The sequence below is a fragment of the Sciurus vulgaris genome, assembly GCF_902686455.1.
Source record: "Sciurus vulgaris genome assembly, chromosome: 4".
Taxonomy (NCBI): Eukaryota; Metazoa; Chordata; class Mammalia; order Rodentia; family Sciuridae; genus Sciurus; species Sciurus vulgaris.
The window spans coordinates 139,687,417-139,708,673 of record NC_136464.1 but is presented as its reverse complement, the minus strand read 5'-3'; the positions used below and the strand labels follow the sequence as shown (position 1 = coordinate 139,708,673).

General features: G+C 34.6%; 1 protein-coding gene across 2 annotated transcripts in view; it reads left to right on the top strand.

Moving 5' to 3' along the window:
- Positions 1-21,257, top strand: part of VWA8 (von Willebrand factor A domain containing 8) — a 718,869-nt gene that overhangs the window by 88,889 nt on the left and 608,723 nt on the right. For both annotated transcript variants that reach the window (XM_079136497.1, XM_079136496.1), the window contains exons 10-12: positions 7,309-7,440; positions 9,970-10,104; positions 10,194-10,271. In XM_079136497.1, coding sequence (XP_078992623.1) covers positions 7,309-7,440; positions 9,970-10,104; positions 10,194-10,271 — 345 coding nt within the window. The remainder of the gene's footprint in view (positions 1-7,308; positions 7,441-9,969; positions 10,105-10,193; positions 10,272-21,257) is intronic.

Here is a 21,257-nt window from a genome sequence, read left to right as displayed (position 1 = left end):
TCTGTAAGGTACATCTTTGGGATTTTATGTGGAATAGCATTGAATCTGTATAGCACTGTTGGTAGTATGGCCATTTTGACAATATTAATTCTTCCTATCCAAGAACATGGGAGATCTTCCCATCTTCTAAGGTTTTCTTTAATTTCTTTCTTTAGTGTTCTGTAGTTCTCATTGTAGAGGTCTTTTACCTCTTTTGTGAGATTGATTCCCAAGTGTTTTATTTTTTTCGATGCTATTGTGATTGGGGTAGTTTTCCTAACTTCTCTTTCTGAAGATTCATCACTTATGTATAAAAATGCATTGGATTTATGAACATTGATATTGTAACCTGCTACTTTACTGAATTCATTTATGAGTTCTAAAATTTTTCTGGTGGAATTTCCAGGTTCCTCTAAATATATAATCATGTCATCAGCGAACAGAGATAGTTTGATTTCTTCTTCTCCAATTCGTATCTCTTTAATTTCTTTGGTTTGTCTAATTGCTCTGGCTAAAGTTTCAAGGACGAAGTTGAACAGAAGTGGTGAAAGAGGGCATCCCTGCCTTGTTCCGGTTTTTAGGGGGAATGCTTTCAGTTTTTCACCATTTAGAATGATATTGGCCATGGACTTAGTGTAGATGGACTTTACAATGTTGAGGAATATTCCCACTATCCCTATTTTTTCTAGTGTTTTGAGCATGAAGGGATGCTATATTTTATCAAATGCGTTTTCTGCATCTATTGAAATAATCATGTGATTCTTAACTGTAAGTCTGTTGCTATGGTGAATGACATTTTTTGATTTCCGGATGTTGAACCAAGCTTGCATCCCTGGGATAAAACCCACTTGATCGTGGTGCACTATCTTTTTAATATATTTTTGTATGTGATTTGCTAAAATTTTGTTGAGAATTTTTGTTTCGATGTTCATTAAGGATATTGGTGTGAAATTTTCTTCCCTCAATGTGTCTCTGTCTGGTTTAGGTATCAGGGTGATATTGGCTTCATAGAATGAGTTTGGGAGGGTTCCCTCCTCTTCTATTTTTATGGAATACTTTGAGGAGTATTGGAATGATCTCTTCTTTAAAGGTTTTGTAGAACTGGGCTGAGAACCCATCTGGTCCCGGACTTTTCTTTGTTGGTAGGCTTTTGATGACCTCTTCTATTTCATTGCTTGAAATTGATTTATTTAAGTTGTATATGTCCTCCTCGTTCAGTTTAGGTAATTCATATGTCTCTAGAAACCTGTTGATGTCTTCGAGGTTTTCTGTTTTGTTGGAGTATAGATTTTCAAAATAGCTTCTAATTATGTTTTGTATTTCACTCGTGTCTGTTGTGATACTTCCTTGTTCATTCCGAATTTTAGTAATTTGAGTTTTCTCCCTCTTTCTCTTTGTTAGTGTGGCTAAGAGTTTATCAATTTTGTATATTTTTTCAAAGAACCAACTATTTATTTTGTTAACTTTTCCGATTGTCTTCTGTTTCAATTTTGTTGATTTCGGCTCTGATTTTAACTATTTCCTTTCTTCTACTACTTTTGGTGTTGGTCTGCTCTTCTTTTTCTAGGGCTTTGAGCTGTACTGTTAAGTCATTTATTTGTTGATTTCTACTTCTTTTGCTGAATGTGCCCCATGAAATAAATCTTCCTCTAAGTACTGCTTTCATAGTGTCCCAGAGATTTTGATATCACGTGTCTTTGTTCTCATTTACTTCTATGAATTTTTTTATTTCCCTCCTGATGTCTTGGGTTATCCATTCATCATATAATAGCGTATTATTTAATCTCCAGGTATTGGAGAAGTTTCTGTTTTTTATTCTGTCATTTATTTCTAATTTCAATCCATTATGATCTGATAGAGTACAAGGTAGTATCTCTATCTTCTTGTATTTGCTAACAGTAGCTTTGTGGCATAAGACATGGTCTATTTTAGAGAAGGATCCATGTGCTGCTGAGAAGAAAGTGTATTCATTCTTTGTTTGATGGTATATTCTATATAAGTCGGTTAAGTCTAAATTGTTGATTGTTTTATTGAGATCTATGGTTTCTTTATTCAATTTTTGTTTGGAAGATCTATCCAGTGGTGAGAGAGGTGTGTTAAAATCGCCTAGTATTATTGTGTTGTGGTCTATTTGATTTCTGGAATTGAGAAGGATTTGTTTGATGTACATGGATGAGCAAAGGTTCGGGGCATAGATATTTATGATTGTTATGTCCTGCTGATTTATGCTTCCCTTAAGCAGTATGTAATGTCCTTCTTTATCTCTTCTAACTAGTTTTGGCTTGAAGTCCACATTATCTGAAATGAGGATGGGTACTCCAGCTTTTTTTGTGTGTCCGTGTGCATGATATGTTTTTTCCCATCCTTTCACGTTTAGTCTATGGGTATCTCTTTCTATGAGATGAGTCTGTTGAGGCAATATGAGGCAATATGAGGCAACATATTGTTGGATTTTTCTTTTTAATCCAATCTGCCAGTTTATGTCTTTCAGTGGTGAGTTCAGGCCATTAACATTCAGGTTTATTATTATGGTATGATTTGTATTCCCAATCATTTGACTCATTTTTGTTTTTTGACATGATTTGGTTTCTCTTTTATTTGGCTATTCCTTCAGGCTAGTTCCTCCCGTTGCTGATTTGCATCGTTGGTTTTCATCTCTTTCTCATCGAATATTTTGCTGAGCTAGTTCTGCAGTGCTGGCTTTCTTTTTGTAAATTCCTTTAGCTTTTGTTTATCATGGAAGGATCTTATTTCGTTGTCAAATCTGAAATTAAGTTTTGCTGGGTATAAGATTCTTGGTTGTCATCCGTTTTCTCTCAGGGCTTGGTAAATGTTGTTCCAGGCCCTTCTAGCTTTTAGGGTCTGGATTGAAAAATCTGCTGACATTCTTATTGATTTCTCCCTGAATGTAATTTGATTGTTTTCTCTCGCGGCCTTTAATATTCTGTCTTTATTTTGTGTGTTAGGTATTTTCATAATAATGTGCCTTGATATGGGTCTGTTGTAATTTTGTATATTTCGAGTCCTATAAACCTCTTGTACCTGGTTTTCCATTTCATTCTTCAGATTTGGGAAATTTTCTGGTATTATTTCATTGAATAGATTGTTCATTCCTTTGGTTTGTTTCTCTGTACCTTCCTCAATCCCAATATTTCTTAAATTTGGCCTTTTCATGATATCCCATAATTCTTGTAGATTCTGTTCATGATTTCTTACCATCTTTTCTGTTTGGTCAACTTTGTTTTCAAGATTAAATATTTTACCTTCAATATCTGAGGTTCTGTCTTCCAGTTGTTCTATCCTATTGGTTATGCTTTCTATGGAGTTTTTAACTTGGTTTATTGTTTCCTTCATTTCAAGGATTTCTGTTTGTTGTTTTTTCAGTATCTCTAACTCTTCATTGGAATGATCTCTTGCTTCCCGTATTTGCTCTTTTAACTGTTGATTTGTGCGATCATTTAATGCCTGCATTTGCTCTTTCATCTCCTCTTTCAATGCCTGCATTTGCTCTTTCATCTTCTTGTTTGCTTCCTTGATTGTTTTAATTATGTATATTCTGAACTCCCTTTCTGACATTTCTTCTGCTGTGCTGTCATTGGGTTTTATTGATATAGTATCTAGGTTTGTTTGTGACATTTTCTTCCCTTGTTTTCTCATATTGGTCAGATATCAGTGAGACTCTGAGATATTGTAGTTTTCCTCTATTGGCTTATAGTGTCCCTGTAGATTTGCAGTATATCACCTCCCAGCCTTCAGTAGCCTGAAGTCTTGGAGGAACTTGATAATGCAGTGCTTCCAAACAAAGGTGCCCCTAGCCCGCTACTGGTTCCAGGGCTTGGAGCTGGCTCTGTGTGAAAAGGTTGTCACTGGGCTGTCTGCTCCTAGACGCTGGCCGTGAAAGGAGCCTGCTGCCGGAGGGAGCAGGGTTGCTTGTGAAAGTCCCTGGCTGCCCTGCCCTGGTCCCAGAGGCTGCGTGGGGTCCGGAGCTCACCGCTTGATCCAGGGCTTGGAGCTGTCTCTGTGAGGACAGGCTCTCACTGGGTGGCCTGCTCCAAGAAGCTGGCCATGGACGGCGCCCACCACTGGAGGGTGCAGGGTTGCCTGGGGAAGACTCTAGCTGCCCTGAACTGCTCTGAGAAGCCGCCCCTGTCCGGGCCTGCTGCCCAGGCTGAGCTTCACCCGGTGGGGGACACTCACCCAGTGGCTCTGTGTTAGTTCGAGTCTCTCAATGCCTCCCCTTCTTGAATACTGGTTTCTGGAGCGATAGGAGATGCAGTCACCCTCTAGTCCACCATCTTGGATTGCCCCATAGAAGGAGCCTCAAGATATCTCCTTTTAATCTGAGTATGATGGAATGTCATTAGGAGTATTTTTTTCCCCTTAGTACTAGGGATTGAACTCAGGGGCATTTTACCATTTTGCCACTGAGTTATATCCATATCCCTTAAATAATTTTTTATTTGGAGACAGGGTCTAAGTTGCTTAGTCTTGCTAAGCTGCTGAGGCTGACCTGCAACTTGTGATCCTCTTGCTTCAGCCTCCCATGTTGCTGGGATTATAGGCATGCACTACCATGCCCGGCCCATTAGGAGGTTTTGAGGAATGTGTTATATGACTGATCACTTCAGCAGCCTCATTTTGGTTGCTGAGTAAATAGACTCTGAAGGGTAAGGGCAAAAGCAGAGAAAAACCAGTTAGTAGATTGTTATAATAATTCAGTAGAGAGATTTTGGTGGCTTTGACCTGTTATTAGTTGGTAAGAGGTAGTTGAGTTTTGGTTCTATTTTCAAGGCAGAGTCAACATATCTGCTGAAGGATTGGATATAGGGTTAAGACAAGAAGTCAAGGATAATTTCATACTATTTGGACTGAGGAATTGGAATGATGAAATTGGAGATAGAGAAAGTGGGGGGAAGATTAAAGACTTGAATATGGGGCATGTTTAATTGGAGACACTTATTAGCCATCTGAGGGAGATTTCAAGGGGGAAGTTTGCATATGCAAGTTAGGAATTCAGGAGAGAGACTGGAAAGAGATAACCAAGAGTCGTGAACATATTCATGACTGGATAAGATTATTGAAAAGTGAATATAGATAAAAACTAAACCCACCTGGAAACCTCAAATTCAAAAGGATTCCACTGTATGGCATTATTTGGTGTCTACTCCAAATGTGTTTCTTCTGTCTACATTTTCACATTAACTAGTGGCATCACTATCTTCTCACTTTCCAAGCTGGAACTCATGAAGGCTCTTGATTTCTCATTTTCTCTCACAGTTCCCCCAACCTACCCTATGTTCTATCAGTTAACAATATCTATCAAGTGAACCACTCCAGAACTACTCTAATATGCACTAGTTAGGATGATGAAGGAGAACTTGAGAAAGAGACCAAGAAGGAGGAATCAAGGAAATAGGAAGAGAATGAATTTATTAAACTTGGAAAATAGGGTATTATTGGTGGAATTATCAAGAGCAGTGTTAGTAAAGTGGGAATATAAACCAGAAACTAGTGTATAAGAATAAACTAGTGAAAAGGAAGATGAAACAGTGATTATGTTACTATTTCTAAAATAAACAATGGTGAACAGAAGGAAGAAGTGGATGGGTTGCTAAAGGATTATGTAGAGGGATCAGGGAGAGGAGAGTATGGAGGGTGGATACTATTAAAGCACAATGCATGCATGCATGGAATTGTAAAAGTGATACCCACTGATTTGTACAGTTAACATGAGTTGACAGTTGAAATACAAAAAGGTGATATAGAGTCAAGAAATGATTGTTTTTTAGAATAAGAAAAACCAATTTTTAGGAAATAGGGAGGACATTCGTTGAATCGTGGAAAATACAGCTTGGGTGAGGTGAGAAAGGACATTTTCAGAGCACCATTGTACCTTGATTTGAAATGATATAAGAACTTATTTTCTATCCAGAACCAGAATGATGGAATCACCTTAAATTGAAATTGAAAAGTCTTCTGGTGACTTTCTGTTTACTGGCATTTAAAGCAGATGGCTTTTTTACTGAGACAATGGGAAAAGAAATAAATATTGATGAAATTATAAATGATTTTGAGGATAAAGAGAATAGATTTTTATTTTTCCCCCCTCATTTAACAAACCTTACCTGACTACTGACTATGTACCATGTGTGATTGTAGGTTGTGGAGATTTTGGAGTGAGCCAAATAGATTGGATAGTTCTCTAAAGGGACTTACATTCTAGTGAGGAGTAGAGATGTCTCAAGGCACTGTTGTGGGTGGGGGAGATCTAAATTGCCTATCAAGAGCAGAGTAGGTGGGCTTAAATTGACTTCTTGTATTAGTTGCTGAGGTCCTTTGGGAGAAGAGCCCAAGAGATTGAAGCCACATATTGATTTAGTAGGTAATGAACATGGTCTGGAGAATTTTTCCTTTGGGACTCAGTAGCTTGGAAAAATGTAGGAAGACAGTGGAATATAGTGGGACAGGATTGGGGATTATGAGGATGAATGCCATTGCTTTATAACTAACATCCATGTGATTTACATTTCATTCTGTGTAATTATAAATCCACAATACAAATCATATAATTTCAAAGAAAGTGTATTGGAAAATGTTAGTTCTGTTTAATTGAAATTGAAGAATTCATAGGAAAAGCACACAAAATAGTAAGGTAAATAAACTCTGATTTTCTATATATTGTTAGCATGTAGCCTGAAAGAATTTATATTTTTCTTATACTCCTGAATTACTTTTCTGATTAATGGTCCCCTAAATTTGTTATGTTATCAAATGAGAATTCATCTTGCAACTTAAGGTCTTTTGCTATTTAAGTGTAATCTAGCCTATTTCTATTCTACTGAAATTTTAGCTTAATTATTTATAAAGAAATAACCAGTATGGCAATGATTCAGTGCATTGGTATTCATTTCAGAAATATGAGTGCTCTGACATCAACCCTATATCACCACAGAATGACATTATTATAACTGGGGTGAAAGCATACCATTTCCTGTCATTTAATAAAATTTAAGGACTATTTTATTTTCACCTTTAATACTTGGTTTAAGTAGAATGGTATTATTAGAAAGTAGAAAAAGTTCTCATTAATTTTTTTTACTTCTACTTTTATAGTATAGAATAGTTTCAGTTCTAATTAGATAAATCTTCCAGATATCTAACATTAACACGAAAACTAAAATGAAAAGTAAATTTTAGGGCTGGAGACAGAGCTCAGGGGTAAAGTAGTTGCCTAGCATGCATGGGGCGCTGGGTTGAATCCCAGGTACTACCAAAAAAAAAAAAAAGTAAATTACATGATTTTTATTTGACTTTCTTGTAATTTTACAGCGTTTTGAACTCCAAGATTCAGGAAGCTCAATGCTTCCTACAGAAGTTGTTAAAGTGGAGAGAGTGATGGAAAACCATGCCTCCCGTGCTTCTGTGACTATCCAAATTGCAGGACAAGAGGTGACCATTAAGGTAATGAATCACAGGTTTGTTAGTTTTAAAATGCACCTATTATGGCTGTTTTTATGGCCTAAATTAGATGTATGACCCTCTCATAAGTCTTACTTGGCTCTATAGCACCACATGTATATCTCTGTGTTTCCTCTCTATATTAGTTTTTATTGAGTGTTTATTATGTACTATCTACTTTGTCTCCTTGTGTATATATATATATATATTTATATAAAATACTGTATATTATATATAATTATTATATATATAATTATATATATAAATACTATTTAAATCCCCCAATAGTCCTGAACATAACTTTCATTATCACCATCATAGGTTAGGCAACTAAGATGTACATTGATTAGTTGATTCATCCATGATTACAAACTAGGAGGTCACACTGCTGGTACTTCTAGACAAGGTCACTTTCCACTATACTCTTCTGTCTTCTTCAGATAAGTGACCTCTGATAATCTAGGATAGGAGCAGATGAATAAGGACTGCATTGGAAATGAATAGCAACAGGGACCTAGGGAGGGATGTAATACAGGAATTCTGGAGAAGTAAGGAAAGCTTCAGAGATGAGGTGAAACTTGACCTAAGTCTTTAAGAATGACAGAATTTTCCCTGGGGCTCAGGAGTACAATGGTGATAGGACATTGAGCAGTTTAAACAGAATGTTCAGAGTCTCCAATATGAGCCAGTCTTCATTATTTGCTTGACTGGTAAGGGTTCTTTAACATCATTGACTCCTGTCCCTTTTGTTAACTTTTCATGTTAATACCAAGATGATCATTCTTAAATGCAAATCTGATACTACTTACAAACTTAAAATTCTTTAGTGTTCATGTTGTATATGTTTGATCAAGTCTGGAGTCCTCAGCGGAGTATGGCCCCCAGGATATTGATAAGGAGAGGATAAAAAATAAAATAAGATCATAATCTCACTCATATATAGAATCTAAAAAAGTTGATCTCAGAAGTTGAGGGTAGAGTAGTTGCTACCAGAGGTTGGAGAGAGTAGGGGGAGGAAGGAATGGGGGATGTGTTGATCAGTGGATACTATGTTACAGTTAGGAGTAAGAATTTTCTGATGCGCTATTGGATAGTAAGTTGACTATAGATACTGATAATGTAGTATGTATTTCTAAAAGTAAGGAGAAAGATTTTTTGAGGTTTTCATCATAAAGAAACCATAAGTATTTAAGGAGATAGATATATTTAACCTTATTTAACTTTTATAAGATTTATACATGTATTGAAACATCACATAGTAACCCATTGATGTGCATAATTTTTATGTTTTCGTATCAGTTAATAAATTTAATTTTTAAGAAAGTTCCCTAGGGAATGAAAGAGCAATCAAAGATAAAAAACAAATGAATCAAGACCACAAAATAAATAAATAACAACTAAAAAAATAAAAGGAAAAGTAGGTGGGAAGCATGGGCCAAGAGACTTTTATGAATAGATGCTTCTGAGGATAAACAAGAATAAAAGTAAAAAGAATTTGTGGACATGGCTTTTGGAATTCAGGAGGTCATTGGTGAGTTGGAGATTCTGGTATGGGCTGATTTTAAATTCTGTGCTTACGACTGCAATTTGAGTCTGTTAGATATTTTTTTATCCCCCTTTGGTGGTACTGGAGATTGCACTCAGGGCCTCGCATATGGCAGGCAAGCACTCTGCCACTGAAGTACATCTCCAGCCCTAAAGAAGGATTTCCATTTCTTTTTTTTTTTTCTTCTTTTTTCAGATAATTGCAATTTGAAAAAGATTTCATTCCCCACTAGAGACTTTTTAAAATTATTTGTTCTATTTAGTTATACATGAGAGCAGAATGCATTTTGATTCATTGTACACAAATGAAGTACACCCTTTCATTTCTCTGGTTGTACATGATGTAGAGCCACACCATTCCTGTAATCATACGTGTACATAGGGTAATGATATTTGTCTCATTCCATGCTCATTCCTTTGAGATTTTTTAATTATAAATTTTAAAATGCAAGAAAATGCCATGACTCTTATGCGCATATTTGACATCATGGGACTTTAATTTTAGAGGAATAGTTAATTTGGATATTTGATGATAAAGATCATCAGATCTGTGAATGAGAGGATAATTGTTTCTCTATTGAAATATCAAAAGCCAGTTTATCTGAGTGTGGTAGTACACGCCTATAATCCCAGCATCTCTGGAGGCTGAGACAGGATGATCTCAAGTTCAAAGCCAACCTCAGCAATTTAGCTAGTCCCTAAGTAACCCAACTAGTCCCTAAGCAACCCTGCTAGACCCTATCTCAAAATAAAAAATAAAAGGGATTGGCATGTGACTCAGTGGTTAAGTACCCCTAGGTTCAATCCCTGGTACCAAAACAAAACAAAACAAAACAAAACAAAACAAAACAAAAAAGCAAAACAAAACTTTGAATTGAGCAAGAATTAAATGTATATGGGGGCTTTTATGTGGCAGCTATGTCCTTTAAGTTGATAATATTTTTAGAAAATCATATACATATTTAATCCACCCCTCTTTAATTGCAGGTACCAGCTGGGACCAGACCGTTTGGTCAACCTTGTGCATCAGACCAATTTATACAGACTTTAAGTCATAAGCAGCTACTGGCTCAAATGATGCAATCTCATATGGTTAAGGACATATGTTTAATTGGGGGAAAGGTAAGAATGGAAGCTTTTTTGCAAACTTTTATTTATTGACTTTTGATTGTTTTGATTCATTCCTTGAATGATTGTGTTTCCATTTGTAGGGTTGTGGAAAAACAGTCATTGCCAAGAACTTTGCTGATACCTTAGGATACAATATTGAACCTATTATGCTCTATCAGGTACAATGTTTATTTTTACCACTTGCACTGTAAACATTAATATGTAGACCATTAGCAGTTGTGACCTGTTTTTGAATTTTGATGTAGATAAATAACTGAAACAGCAATCAAATTAGAGTATAATTATCCTTATTTGGAGCTTTTGAAAGTGCATTCTAGTATACTTGTTTTATATAACATACCAGAGGTCTATTTTTTAAGAGATTGATTTTATGTGCATGCACACACATATGAAGTACATATACTGGTTATTTGGAACTAAACAAAGTTAGTTTGGGCTGCTGTGGGAAAAACGTAGGTATTCACTGAGTAGATTATTATAATTTTTATTGTTATAAAATATATATATATATACCATAAAATTTGCCATTTTATTCATTTTTATATATGTACAATTCACCAGCATTAAATACATTGACGATGTCCTGTAATCATTGCCACTTTCTCTTTCTATAACTTTTTTATCATCCCAAACAGAAACTTTATACCCAATAAACAATAACTCCCAATACCCTACACCTCCCCAAGACCCGGTAGCCTCTATTTTTCTGTTTCTATAAATTTGCTTATTTTACGTACCTCATATAAGTAGAATCATAAGATTTTCATCCTTCTGGTCCATTTTATGTGCATAGTTTCAACATTTCTCCATGTTATACCATGTATAAGAATTCTGATCTTTTTATGACTGAATAATATTTGTTGGATGTGTCTACAACTTTTTGTTATCAAGAGATGATAAACATTTTGATAAAACATTTGCTTTTTTTCTGTCTTTGGGCTATTATGAATACTTCTATTATAAAGAAGGCACAAAAATATGTTTGAATCCCTGCTTTCAACTCCTTTAGGTTACTGGATCATATAGTAATTCTGCTTAACTTTTTTAGGAGCCAATAAGTGGTTTTCCACAGCATGTGTACCATTTTTACCTTTAATCAGCAATGCACAAGGGTTTTAATACTGCCACATCCTCATCAACACTTAGTTTCTGCTTTTGTTTTTGTTTTATAATAGTCATCTTAGTGGGTGTGAAGTGGCAACACATTGTGGTTTTGATTCGCATTGCCCTGGGTCTAACCATGTTGAGCAGCATCTTTTTATATGTATATATTGGCTGTTTGTATACTTTGGAGAGATGCCTATTCAAGTTCCTTGCCCACATTTTAGTTGGCTGATTTTTTGATGTTAAGCTGAGGAATTCTTTATACATTCTGAAATAGAATTCATTCTCAAATATATGATTTGCAAATATTTTTTCTCATTCTGCAGGTTGTCTTTTCATCCTGTTGAAAGTGTCCTTTGATTCACAGAATTTTAAAATTTTATTGAAGTTCAATTTGTCATTTTTCTTTTGATGCCTATGTTTTTAGGTGTTATTTTCAGTAAGTTCAGTTCAATGGCCCAAATTTCCACTTATATTCTCTTCTAACAGTTTTACTGTTTCAGTAGTACATTTAGATCTCTGATCCATTTGATTTAATTTTGTATAGTGTATAAATTCAGTGTCCACCTTTAATCTTTTGTTATGTGGATATCCAGTTTTTCTAGTGCCAATGTTGTAAATAAAGTCTGTTGTTTTCCCATGGGAATTCCTGGCACTCTTGTTAAGAATAATTGAGTATAAATCCAAGATTTTATTTCCAGGCTTTCTATTCCATTGTGTCTATCCTATGCCAATACCACACTTTTTTTTTTTTTTTTTTTTTAAGGTGCCAGGGATTTGAGCCCAGGGCCTTGTACTTGCAAGGCAAACACTCTACCAACTGAGCTACATCCCTAGCCCACCACACTGTTTTGATTACTGTAGTTTTATAGTTAAGTTTTGAAATCAGAAGGTATCAGACCTCTACTTATGTTATTTCTTTCCAGATTGTTTTGACCATTCAAGCTCACTTGAGTTTCCAAATGAATTTTATGAGAGGGTTTTTATTCATTTCTGTAAAAATAAATGTCATTGATATTTTGAAAGAAGTTATATTCAACTCTATTAATCTCTCTGGATAATATTGTCATTTAAATAGCATAGTCTTCCAATCAGTGAATATGGTTTTCTTTCATTTATTTTTATTTTCTTTCATATCTTTCAGCAAAGTTTTACAGTTTCAATGTGTAAGTCTTTTGTCTCCTTTGTTACATTTATTCCAGAGTATTTTTGAATGCATCATTTTGGTGGATGTACAAGTTGCACATAGTATGGAAAAAAGCAAGCCTACAGCTGGTATTCTTACAGAGTAAGTTTTCCACTATGTATTTTTTTGTAATGATCTCTCCTAACATATTTTTATCTGCTAATTTCTTGATGCTGTAAGTCAATCTTTTGCTGATTGTGGTAGCTTCTTACTTAAAGCAGAGTTTTTATTTTTATTCCTTAAATAGTTTTGAAAGTGAATATGATACTATTTATTTACATTTTAGGCTACCTTTTCTGTTTTTAGGTTATGCTTTAGTTAGACTTTTGAATTGTTTCTAACATTAAACATATGTATGTTAAAAATGTTATTTCTGAAAAATGGTATTGAAACCAGTTAGTTTTTGTGGCATCAAATCAGAAAATTTTGTTAGCTGCTCCTATTTCAATAATTCTATTGAGAAGATTACTGCCATGCTGCTTTAAGGTAGTTTGTGCCTACTCACTGAACTGACCAGAGTTTAGATGGAATTGTAGTTACATAGTACTAGTAAGTTTGGGGGGCTACAAGTGGAAGAATCTGTTACAAAGGTACACATAAGAATTCTCCCCTAAAATTATGTTTTTTCTTTCCTTGCTTAATTTAAACCATTCAGAGCATCAGAGTACCATTTAGGATTTTGGCTTGCATTGAAAACAGTTGAGAAACAAAAGAGAAAGCACCCTCTTATATAGCAATGGTGAATCCATACCTCTACTATTTTATATGGCTTTCATTAGCATATTTTAAGAAATACAAGTAGAGAAGATATGATAAAGAAGGTAATGGTCATTAAAACAACCAAGTGATTGAAGAACTTAATAAAAAGTTTCAAATATTTATTAATAAATTCTATGATCTTCAAAGATGATGTCTATGAAGAAGCATATGTGAAACTGATGAAATCAAGAATACTAATTAAAGCAAAGAGATTTAACTATGTATTGAAGGGTAAAGAGTAGGAAAAAGAAAAAATATTTTTACATACTGTAGCAGGTGGTGAATCTTAGGATCCCCCAAAATATATTTTGAAATGAGCTTTTATAAATTGATTCTAGGTCTCCCAGATTATTTAAAATGGGAATTAAGGATATTTGAGGGAATATGTCTCTTAATAAATGTATGGAGAATGCCACCATTAATACCCTGCCTTATGTAATCTCTTCCTTGTTGGCAGAGATCATAAATAGGTGGTTATCTTAGTATGCTCTATACTTTCTATACCCTTCATAGCTCATGTCAGAAATAATCTGAGGATGGCACTTTGTCTTCTCACCAACCTATTCCCTGTTCAGCCTTCTGATTTCCAGTAAAAATGTTTTTCTGCCAAACATTTTCTGCCAAACATCAAGGAGAAAAACTTTGATCGTCGATATATTTTTGCAAAACAAGTTAAGATTTTAAGTCCTGGAATCTAATTTATCTTTAGGTGCCTTGCATTCTGAGGAAAATACTTCTTTTCTCTTTGACTCCATTCTAACTTAGTATTGTTATAAATTTATGAACAGGAATATTTTCTTCACATTAAAATAAAACTCCCATTTTAATGAAAGCTGGAAATGCTCTCTATAGGTATATATAGGTATCAGTTTTTTTCAAACAGTACTTCTCCTGTGCTGGGATTCTATAATCAGTTTATGGTGATTTTTGTACTATATGCTTGAGTTGTGAAATTTATGTTTACCTCACCCTGCTGTATTGAAAAAAAAAAAAAAAGAGAGATCAAGGGATTGAGAATGTGGTTCAGTGGTAGAGTATTTTCCTAGCATGCTCAAGGTTCTGGGTTTAATCCCAGTACTACCAAGGGAAAAAAAAAAAAGATCCAAGGTAAAAATTATGTGAGGTGTGTCTACTCATTCAGAATCTCTTAACTACACTAAAAAAACAAAACAAAACAAACAAAAAAAACCCACTAAATGTATCCTTCCATTGAAGATTTTTTTGAAAGAATTAGTTTTCAGAATCTGAACAACAGATTTCTTACCTACTTTTTTAAGAATGACAATGAGTGCACAAAGTTATTATTTTAAGGATTTTGCTCTCCTATTCAGTCTGTTGATGGATGGATGATCACCGGTAGGGAAGATGCAAACCATTAAAGTTGATGGCAGGCTATTCTATTTCCTGATACACTTCTGGACTCCACACAGCTCGGTTTCTTTCGATTTTCGTCACAAAATAAGGTCACTTAGTCATATATCTTATCAGTCTTCTGTCTCTAGAAAACATGGGTGATGATAATTGAAAGGCACATAAGTTTCCCATAAGAATATTTTGCCTAGATAGGCAGGCCTGGTACATACCAGAAATCCTAGCAACTCTGAAGGCTGAGGCAGAAGGATCACGAGTTCGAAGCCAGCCTCAGCAAAAGCTAGACTTTAAGCAACTCAGTGAGACCCTGTCTCTAAATAAAATAGAAAATAGTACTGGGGGGCTGAGTGCCCCTGAGTTCAATCCCTGGTAAACCTTCCCCCGCCCCGCCCCGAAAAATATTTTGCCTGTCCTTTGCAATACCCTGTTGACTTTGTAGATGTCTTATAAGAATTGGAAAACCAGTAGAGAGATAAGGAAACTTATCATATATTCTGAACAATTCACTTTTTCTGCTTTGCTTTTGTGTTCATTAATCTTCAGAAAAAATGTCCAGAGAAAAATAATTTCTGAAAATATAAAGTTTGGAATGGAATAGAGAAATATAATAACCGTAACACAGTTTGGAATTGAATTTATTTTTTCCTCTCTATATATTGCTTCTTTCCATGAATGAATCAAAGCATATTTTAGGCCCTGAATGGACATTTGCAGATTTTGTGAATTGAACAATCAATTGGTGTTTATATTCTGAGATCAAGTATAAGACATTTTTGTTGAACTTACATATTTTGGTAAAGCTCATTTAATCTCTTTGGGACGGTGGAATTAATAGAACTAAAGAATGAATTTGGTTTTAATAATAATATAGTCCATATTAATGAAAGCATTCCAGAGGTTTAACCTAATGTAGAGAATTTAGTGGGAACAAGTGATCCACCATCTGTTTTCCTAGAAGATGTGGAGACTTCCTTGTTATTTGTACATGCATAAAGCTACACTTAATCTGTGGGTTTTTCTTTATTTTTAGACTTGACTATTTTTAGAACTGGATTTCATATGAAGCAAAAAGAAAACAGAGCTTTAACACAAATTTGTGGCAGCATGTAAAATAAGTTTTATAATAGGCTATAAAATCTTAAATCATTGACTTAAGTGTTAGGTCAGATTCTTTTAACTGATTATTCTTTTTTTAGTGTTGAAGCCAGTGATTTCATAGTTATGAAGAAATACAAGTTATTATTCTTTTCCTTCACAACCAGAAAAGGGCGTATTTTCAGATTTCTTTCGAGACCATCATAAATACACTGGTTCTGAAATCTCCTTAATGCTAGTTGGATTAAAAGCTAAGTCAAATCCAATCAAAATTTTAAGAGTAAATAAGCTTATGGGACTTATAATGTAAATAATCATGGTCTAAAACATGCCGAAATCTTAGGGTCATCTTTGACTCCTTTGCTAAGTTTTTCTTCTTACAGCTAAACCGAAACCAAATCCTTTTTCCTTCTTCCTATCTAATGTGCAGCTCCAATTCTTTATTTTTTCCAAAGATGGTAGTCTGCTGCTTTTAGTGGCCAAGGACTTTATTACATTTTTATTTGTGTTTATGTCAGTGTTTTTGTTTCTCCCAATTTATTCTGATTTTTGTTCTTTCTAATTTTCCACTTGCTTTATACTTTTTAATCACTTTTCATCGTTTGCAAGTTAAAATTGAAATTCTGTTGTTTAACACACGGTGCTCTTTTTCTTATCCCCTCCAGGACCTTCACCTGTGCAAGTAAGAGCAGTAACATGTGCTGTTCAGTTAACTCTTTGTTCACTTCATGGACACCTAATAGATGGCTAATTAAAATGTGAAGTTTTCAAATGCTCTGGTCTCTAACCATTTTGTAATATAATTGTAAACCAAGGGCAATTGTTTTTTCCTTTTCATAGAGATCTTTCTCATTTGTTTTTGATAGCTACATATTTTTCCATCATATGAACAAACCAGAGGACATTTTATATAGGAAATATTGTGTTGTTTCCAGTACTTTCTAATTTCATATTAAATTGCAACAAATAATCTTGTGTGTTTGTACTTTCATGTTGTTAGAAGCATATATTCAGGATAAATTCCTTGAAGTAGGATTGCTGGGTTAATAAGTATGCTTAGTTTTGTCAGATTTTGTCAAATTTTTCTCTATATGCATTATGCCATTTTTACATTCTCATCTCAGCCAATAGAGTAGGCTGTAAATATTTTTAACGTTTGTCAATCTGATAGTTAGAAATGTTATCGCAGAATAGTTTTTCATTTTCTTGGTGGAAAGTTGAACATCTTTTTCTGTGTTTTTACTTTTTATATGAGAGCTGTATGGAGATGTAATTCAAAAAATAGGATCTCATATTTTAAGGGCTATTATTATATCTTTTGCCCATTTTTTCTACTGTTTTTCATCTTTTTTCCTTTAATTTTTGAGTTCATAATGTTTTAGGGACATTTGTTTCTTCTCTCTGATATATGTTGCATATATGATGCATATATATTGTCTCTTCTCTCTGATATATGTTGTCACTTGCCCTTTGACTTTATGATTATTGTTTTTTGCATTGTAAAATTAAAAAGATGTTTGTAGTTAGATTGAATTCTTTTTTTCATTGCATCTGGATTTTAAGTCATGGTTAGAAAGTCTTTCTTTACACCCAGGTTATGGAAGAATTCCTTCTATCTTTACCAAGCTTCTAGACTGATCCCTCTCCAGTTGTTTCTCTTAAACTGTCTGCATTTTAGAACTAGAAAGGGAGCATTGAATCCTCAATCTGTCATCTTTCTACTCACAGCAGGAAAAAGTCCTCCAATTTAAAGACTCATATTCTATAAGATTGGGTCCACCTGGGTTATAAGGATAGTCTTCCCTGTTTTAAGATTCTTAATTTAATCACATCTGCAAAATTCCTTTTGCAATGTAAGATAACATATTCACAGGCTCTGGAGATTGGGACATGGACATCAGTGTGGGTGGGGAACAATATTAATCTGCCTACTATATTGACCATTTTGGAAGATCACATCACTGAGATAGTATTTGAGTTACAAATACAGGACACCTGTATCAGTCTATATAGTTTTCATATTCATTGCAGTTCTGCATTTAGCTATGAGCATTTGACTTCATCATTATTCTGTTTATTGGTTTAGTTATGCCCATATATTTGTTAAAATATTTCTTAACAAGTTATTTTCCCTGTACTAAAGTTTAGGCATTATCTTGAATTTTTATTTGGAATTATGTGTGTAGAAAAATCCATTATATTTGTATGGATTTTTTTCTGAGGTGATAAAAGTTATAAAGCAAGTATTACAAAATATTGTTTATAAAATGAGGATATTGGCTCTAACAGAATAGAGAACCATTGGGCTAGACCACAGCATAGTGTTTAGTGTGAAGTAGTTACTCTGTTGAATATATGCTATCCTAGAGACTTGGTAAATCTTAAGTATTTTAAGTAGAACATGTACTTTTATATTTATGAAGTAGATAGATATGATTATTCAAGCATTATTATCAGCTTTCTCATCAAAAATATCTAGTAACTTCTCCATTTACAACATTCTGTAATGTACAAAAGCAGTGGAATTGTTTTGATCAATTCCCAACTTCTTTTTAAAAATTTTTAAATTCTTTTAAGTTATACATGACAGTAGAATGTATTTTGACATATCATACATGGAGTATAACTTTCCATTTTTGTAGTTGTGGAGTTATACTGGTCACATATTCATACACGAACATAGGAAAGTGAATTCTGCTTCATTCTACTGTATTTCCCATTCCCATCCCCACTCCCTTCCCTGAAATTGATCTGTCCAATCTGGTGAACCTCCATCTTCCTCTCTCACCCCCTGCCTATTGTGAGCCAGCATCTACATATTAGAGAGAACATTCAGCTTTTAGTTTTTTGGGATTGGCTAATTTCACTTAACATAGTAGTCTCTAGTTCCATCCATTTATTGGCAAATGCCATAATTTTATTCTTCTTTATGAATGAGTAATATTCCATTTTGTATATATATCATATTTCCTTTATCCATTCATCTGTTAAAGGGTACCTAGGATGACTCTATAGTTTGACTATTGTGCTGCTATAAACATTCATGTGGCCATGTCACATGGTATGCTGATTTTTTTTCCCAAGCTTTTTTTTAATTTTATTTTATTTTTAATTCATTTTTATTGTAAACAAATGGGATACATGTTGTTTCTGTTTGTACATGGAGTAACAGCATACCATTTGCATATTCATAAATTTACATAGAGTAATGATGTTTGATTCATTCCATTATTTTTTCCTTCCCCCCCACCCCTCCCACCTCTCTTTTCCCTCTATACAGTCCCTCCTTCCTCCATTCTTTTCCCACTCCCACCCCCATTAAGTGTCATCATCCGCTTATCAGTGAGATCATTCCTCTTTTGGATTTTTGAGATTGGCTTATCTCACTTAACATGATATTCTCCAATTTCATCCATTTGCCTGCAAATGCCATAATTTTATATTCTTTATAGCTGAGTAATATTCCATTGTATATATATATACCACAGTTTCTTTATCCATTCATCAATTGAAGGGCATCTAGGTTGGTTCCATAGTCTGGCTATTGTGAATTGAGCCACTATGAACATTGATGTGGCTGTATCTCTGTACTGTGCTAATTTTAAGTCCTTTGGGTATAGGCCAAGGAGTGGGATAGCTGGGTCAAATGGTAGGTCCATTCCAAGTTTTCTAAGGAATCTCCACACTGCTTTCCTAGAGTGGCTGCACTAATCTGCAGTCCCACCAGCAATGTATGAGTGTACCTTTTTCCCCACATCCTCGCCAACACCTATTGTTACTTGTGTTCTTGATAATCACCATTCTAATTGGGGTGAGATGGAATCTTAGGGTAGTTTTGATTTGCATTTCTCTTATTACTAAAGATGTTGAACATTTTTTCATGTATCTGTTGATTGCTTGTAGATCTTTTTCTGTGAAGTGTCTATTCATTTCCTTAGCCCATTTGTTGATTGGGTTATTTGTATTCTTGGTGTAGAGTTTTTTGAGTTCTTTATAGATTCTGGAAATTAGTGCTCTATCTGAAGTATGAGAGGCAAAGATATTCTCCCACTCTGTAGGCTCTCTCTTCGCATTGCTGATAGTTTCCTTTGCTGAGAGAAAGCTTTTTAGTTTGAATCTATCCCAGTTATTGATTCTTGCTTTTATTTCTTGTGCTATGGGAGTCCTGTTAAGGAAGTCTGATCCTAAGCCAACAAGGTGAAGATTTGGGCCTACTTTTTCTTCTATAAGATGCAGGGTCTCTGGTCTGATTTCAAGGTCCTTGATCCATTGTGAGTTGAGTTTTGTGCAGGGTAAGAGATAGGGGTTTAGTTTCATTCTGTTGCATATGGTTTTCCAATTTTCTCAGCACCATTTGTTGAAGAAGCTATCTTTTCTCCATTGCATATTTTTGGCACCTTTGTCTAGTATTAGAAAATTGTATTTATTTGGCTTTGTGTCTGTGTCCTCTATTCTTTACCATTGATCTACCTGTCTATTTTGGTGCCAATACCATGCTGTTTTTGTTACTATTGCTTTGTAGCATAGTTGAAGTTCTGGTATTGTGATACCCTCTGTTTCATTCTTCCTGCTAAGGATCGCTTTAGCTATTCTGGGTTTCTTATTCTTCCAGATACTACAAAGCAATAGTAACAAAAACATACTATACTACAAAGCAATAGTAACAAAAACAGCATGGTATTGGTATGTTGATTTTAAATCCTTTGTGTATATGCTGAGGAGTGGGATAACTGGATCAAATAGTGGTTTTATTCCAGATTTTCTAAGAAATCTCCGTACTGCCTTCCAGGGTATTTGCACCAATTTGCATTCCAACCAGCAATGTATGAGGTTGTACCTTTTTCCCCCTACATCCTCACCAAAATTTGTTACTTGTATTCTTGATCTTTGCCATTCTAACTGTAGTGAGATGAAATTTCAGTGTAGTTTTAATTTGCATTTGTCTAATTGCTAGAGATGTTGAACATTTTTTCATGAATTCGTTGCTTGATATATTTCTTCTTTGAAGTGTCTGTTCAGTTCCTTTGCCCATTTATTGATTGGGTTATCTGGTTGTTTCGTGTTTTTTTGAGTTCTTTATATATCCTGGAAATTAGTGCTCTGAGGTGTAAGTTCTGAAGACTCTCTCTTCACGTTCTTGATTGTTTCCTTACTATGAGGAAGCTTTTTAGTTGGATACCATCCCATTTCTTGATTCTTTATTTTACTTCTTGAGCTTTAGGAGTCTTGTTAAGGAAGTTAGTTACTAAGTTCACATAATACAGATTTCAGCCTACTTTTTAACCTATTAGGTGTAAGATCTGTGGTCTAATGCCTAGGGCCTTGATCCACTTTTGAGTTGATTTTTGTGCAGGGTGAGAGATAGAGGTCTAATTTCATTTTGTTACATGTGGATTTCCAATTTTCCAAGCAGCATTTATTGAAGAGTCTGTCTTTTCTCTATGTTTATGGCCCCTTTGTCTAGTATGAGATAACCGTGTTTATGTGGGTTTCTCTGTGTCTTCTATTCTGTACCATTGATCTTCATATCTATTTTTGTTCCAAAACCATACCTTTTTTGTTCCTGTTGCTCTGTAGTATAATTTAAGTTCTGGTATTGTGATTCCTCCTGCTTCACTTTTCTCGATAA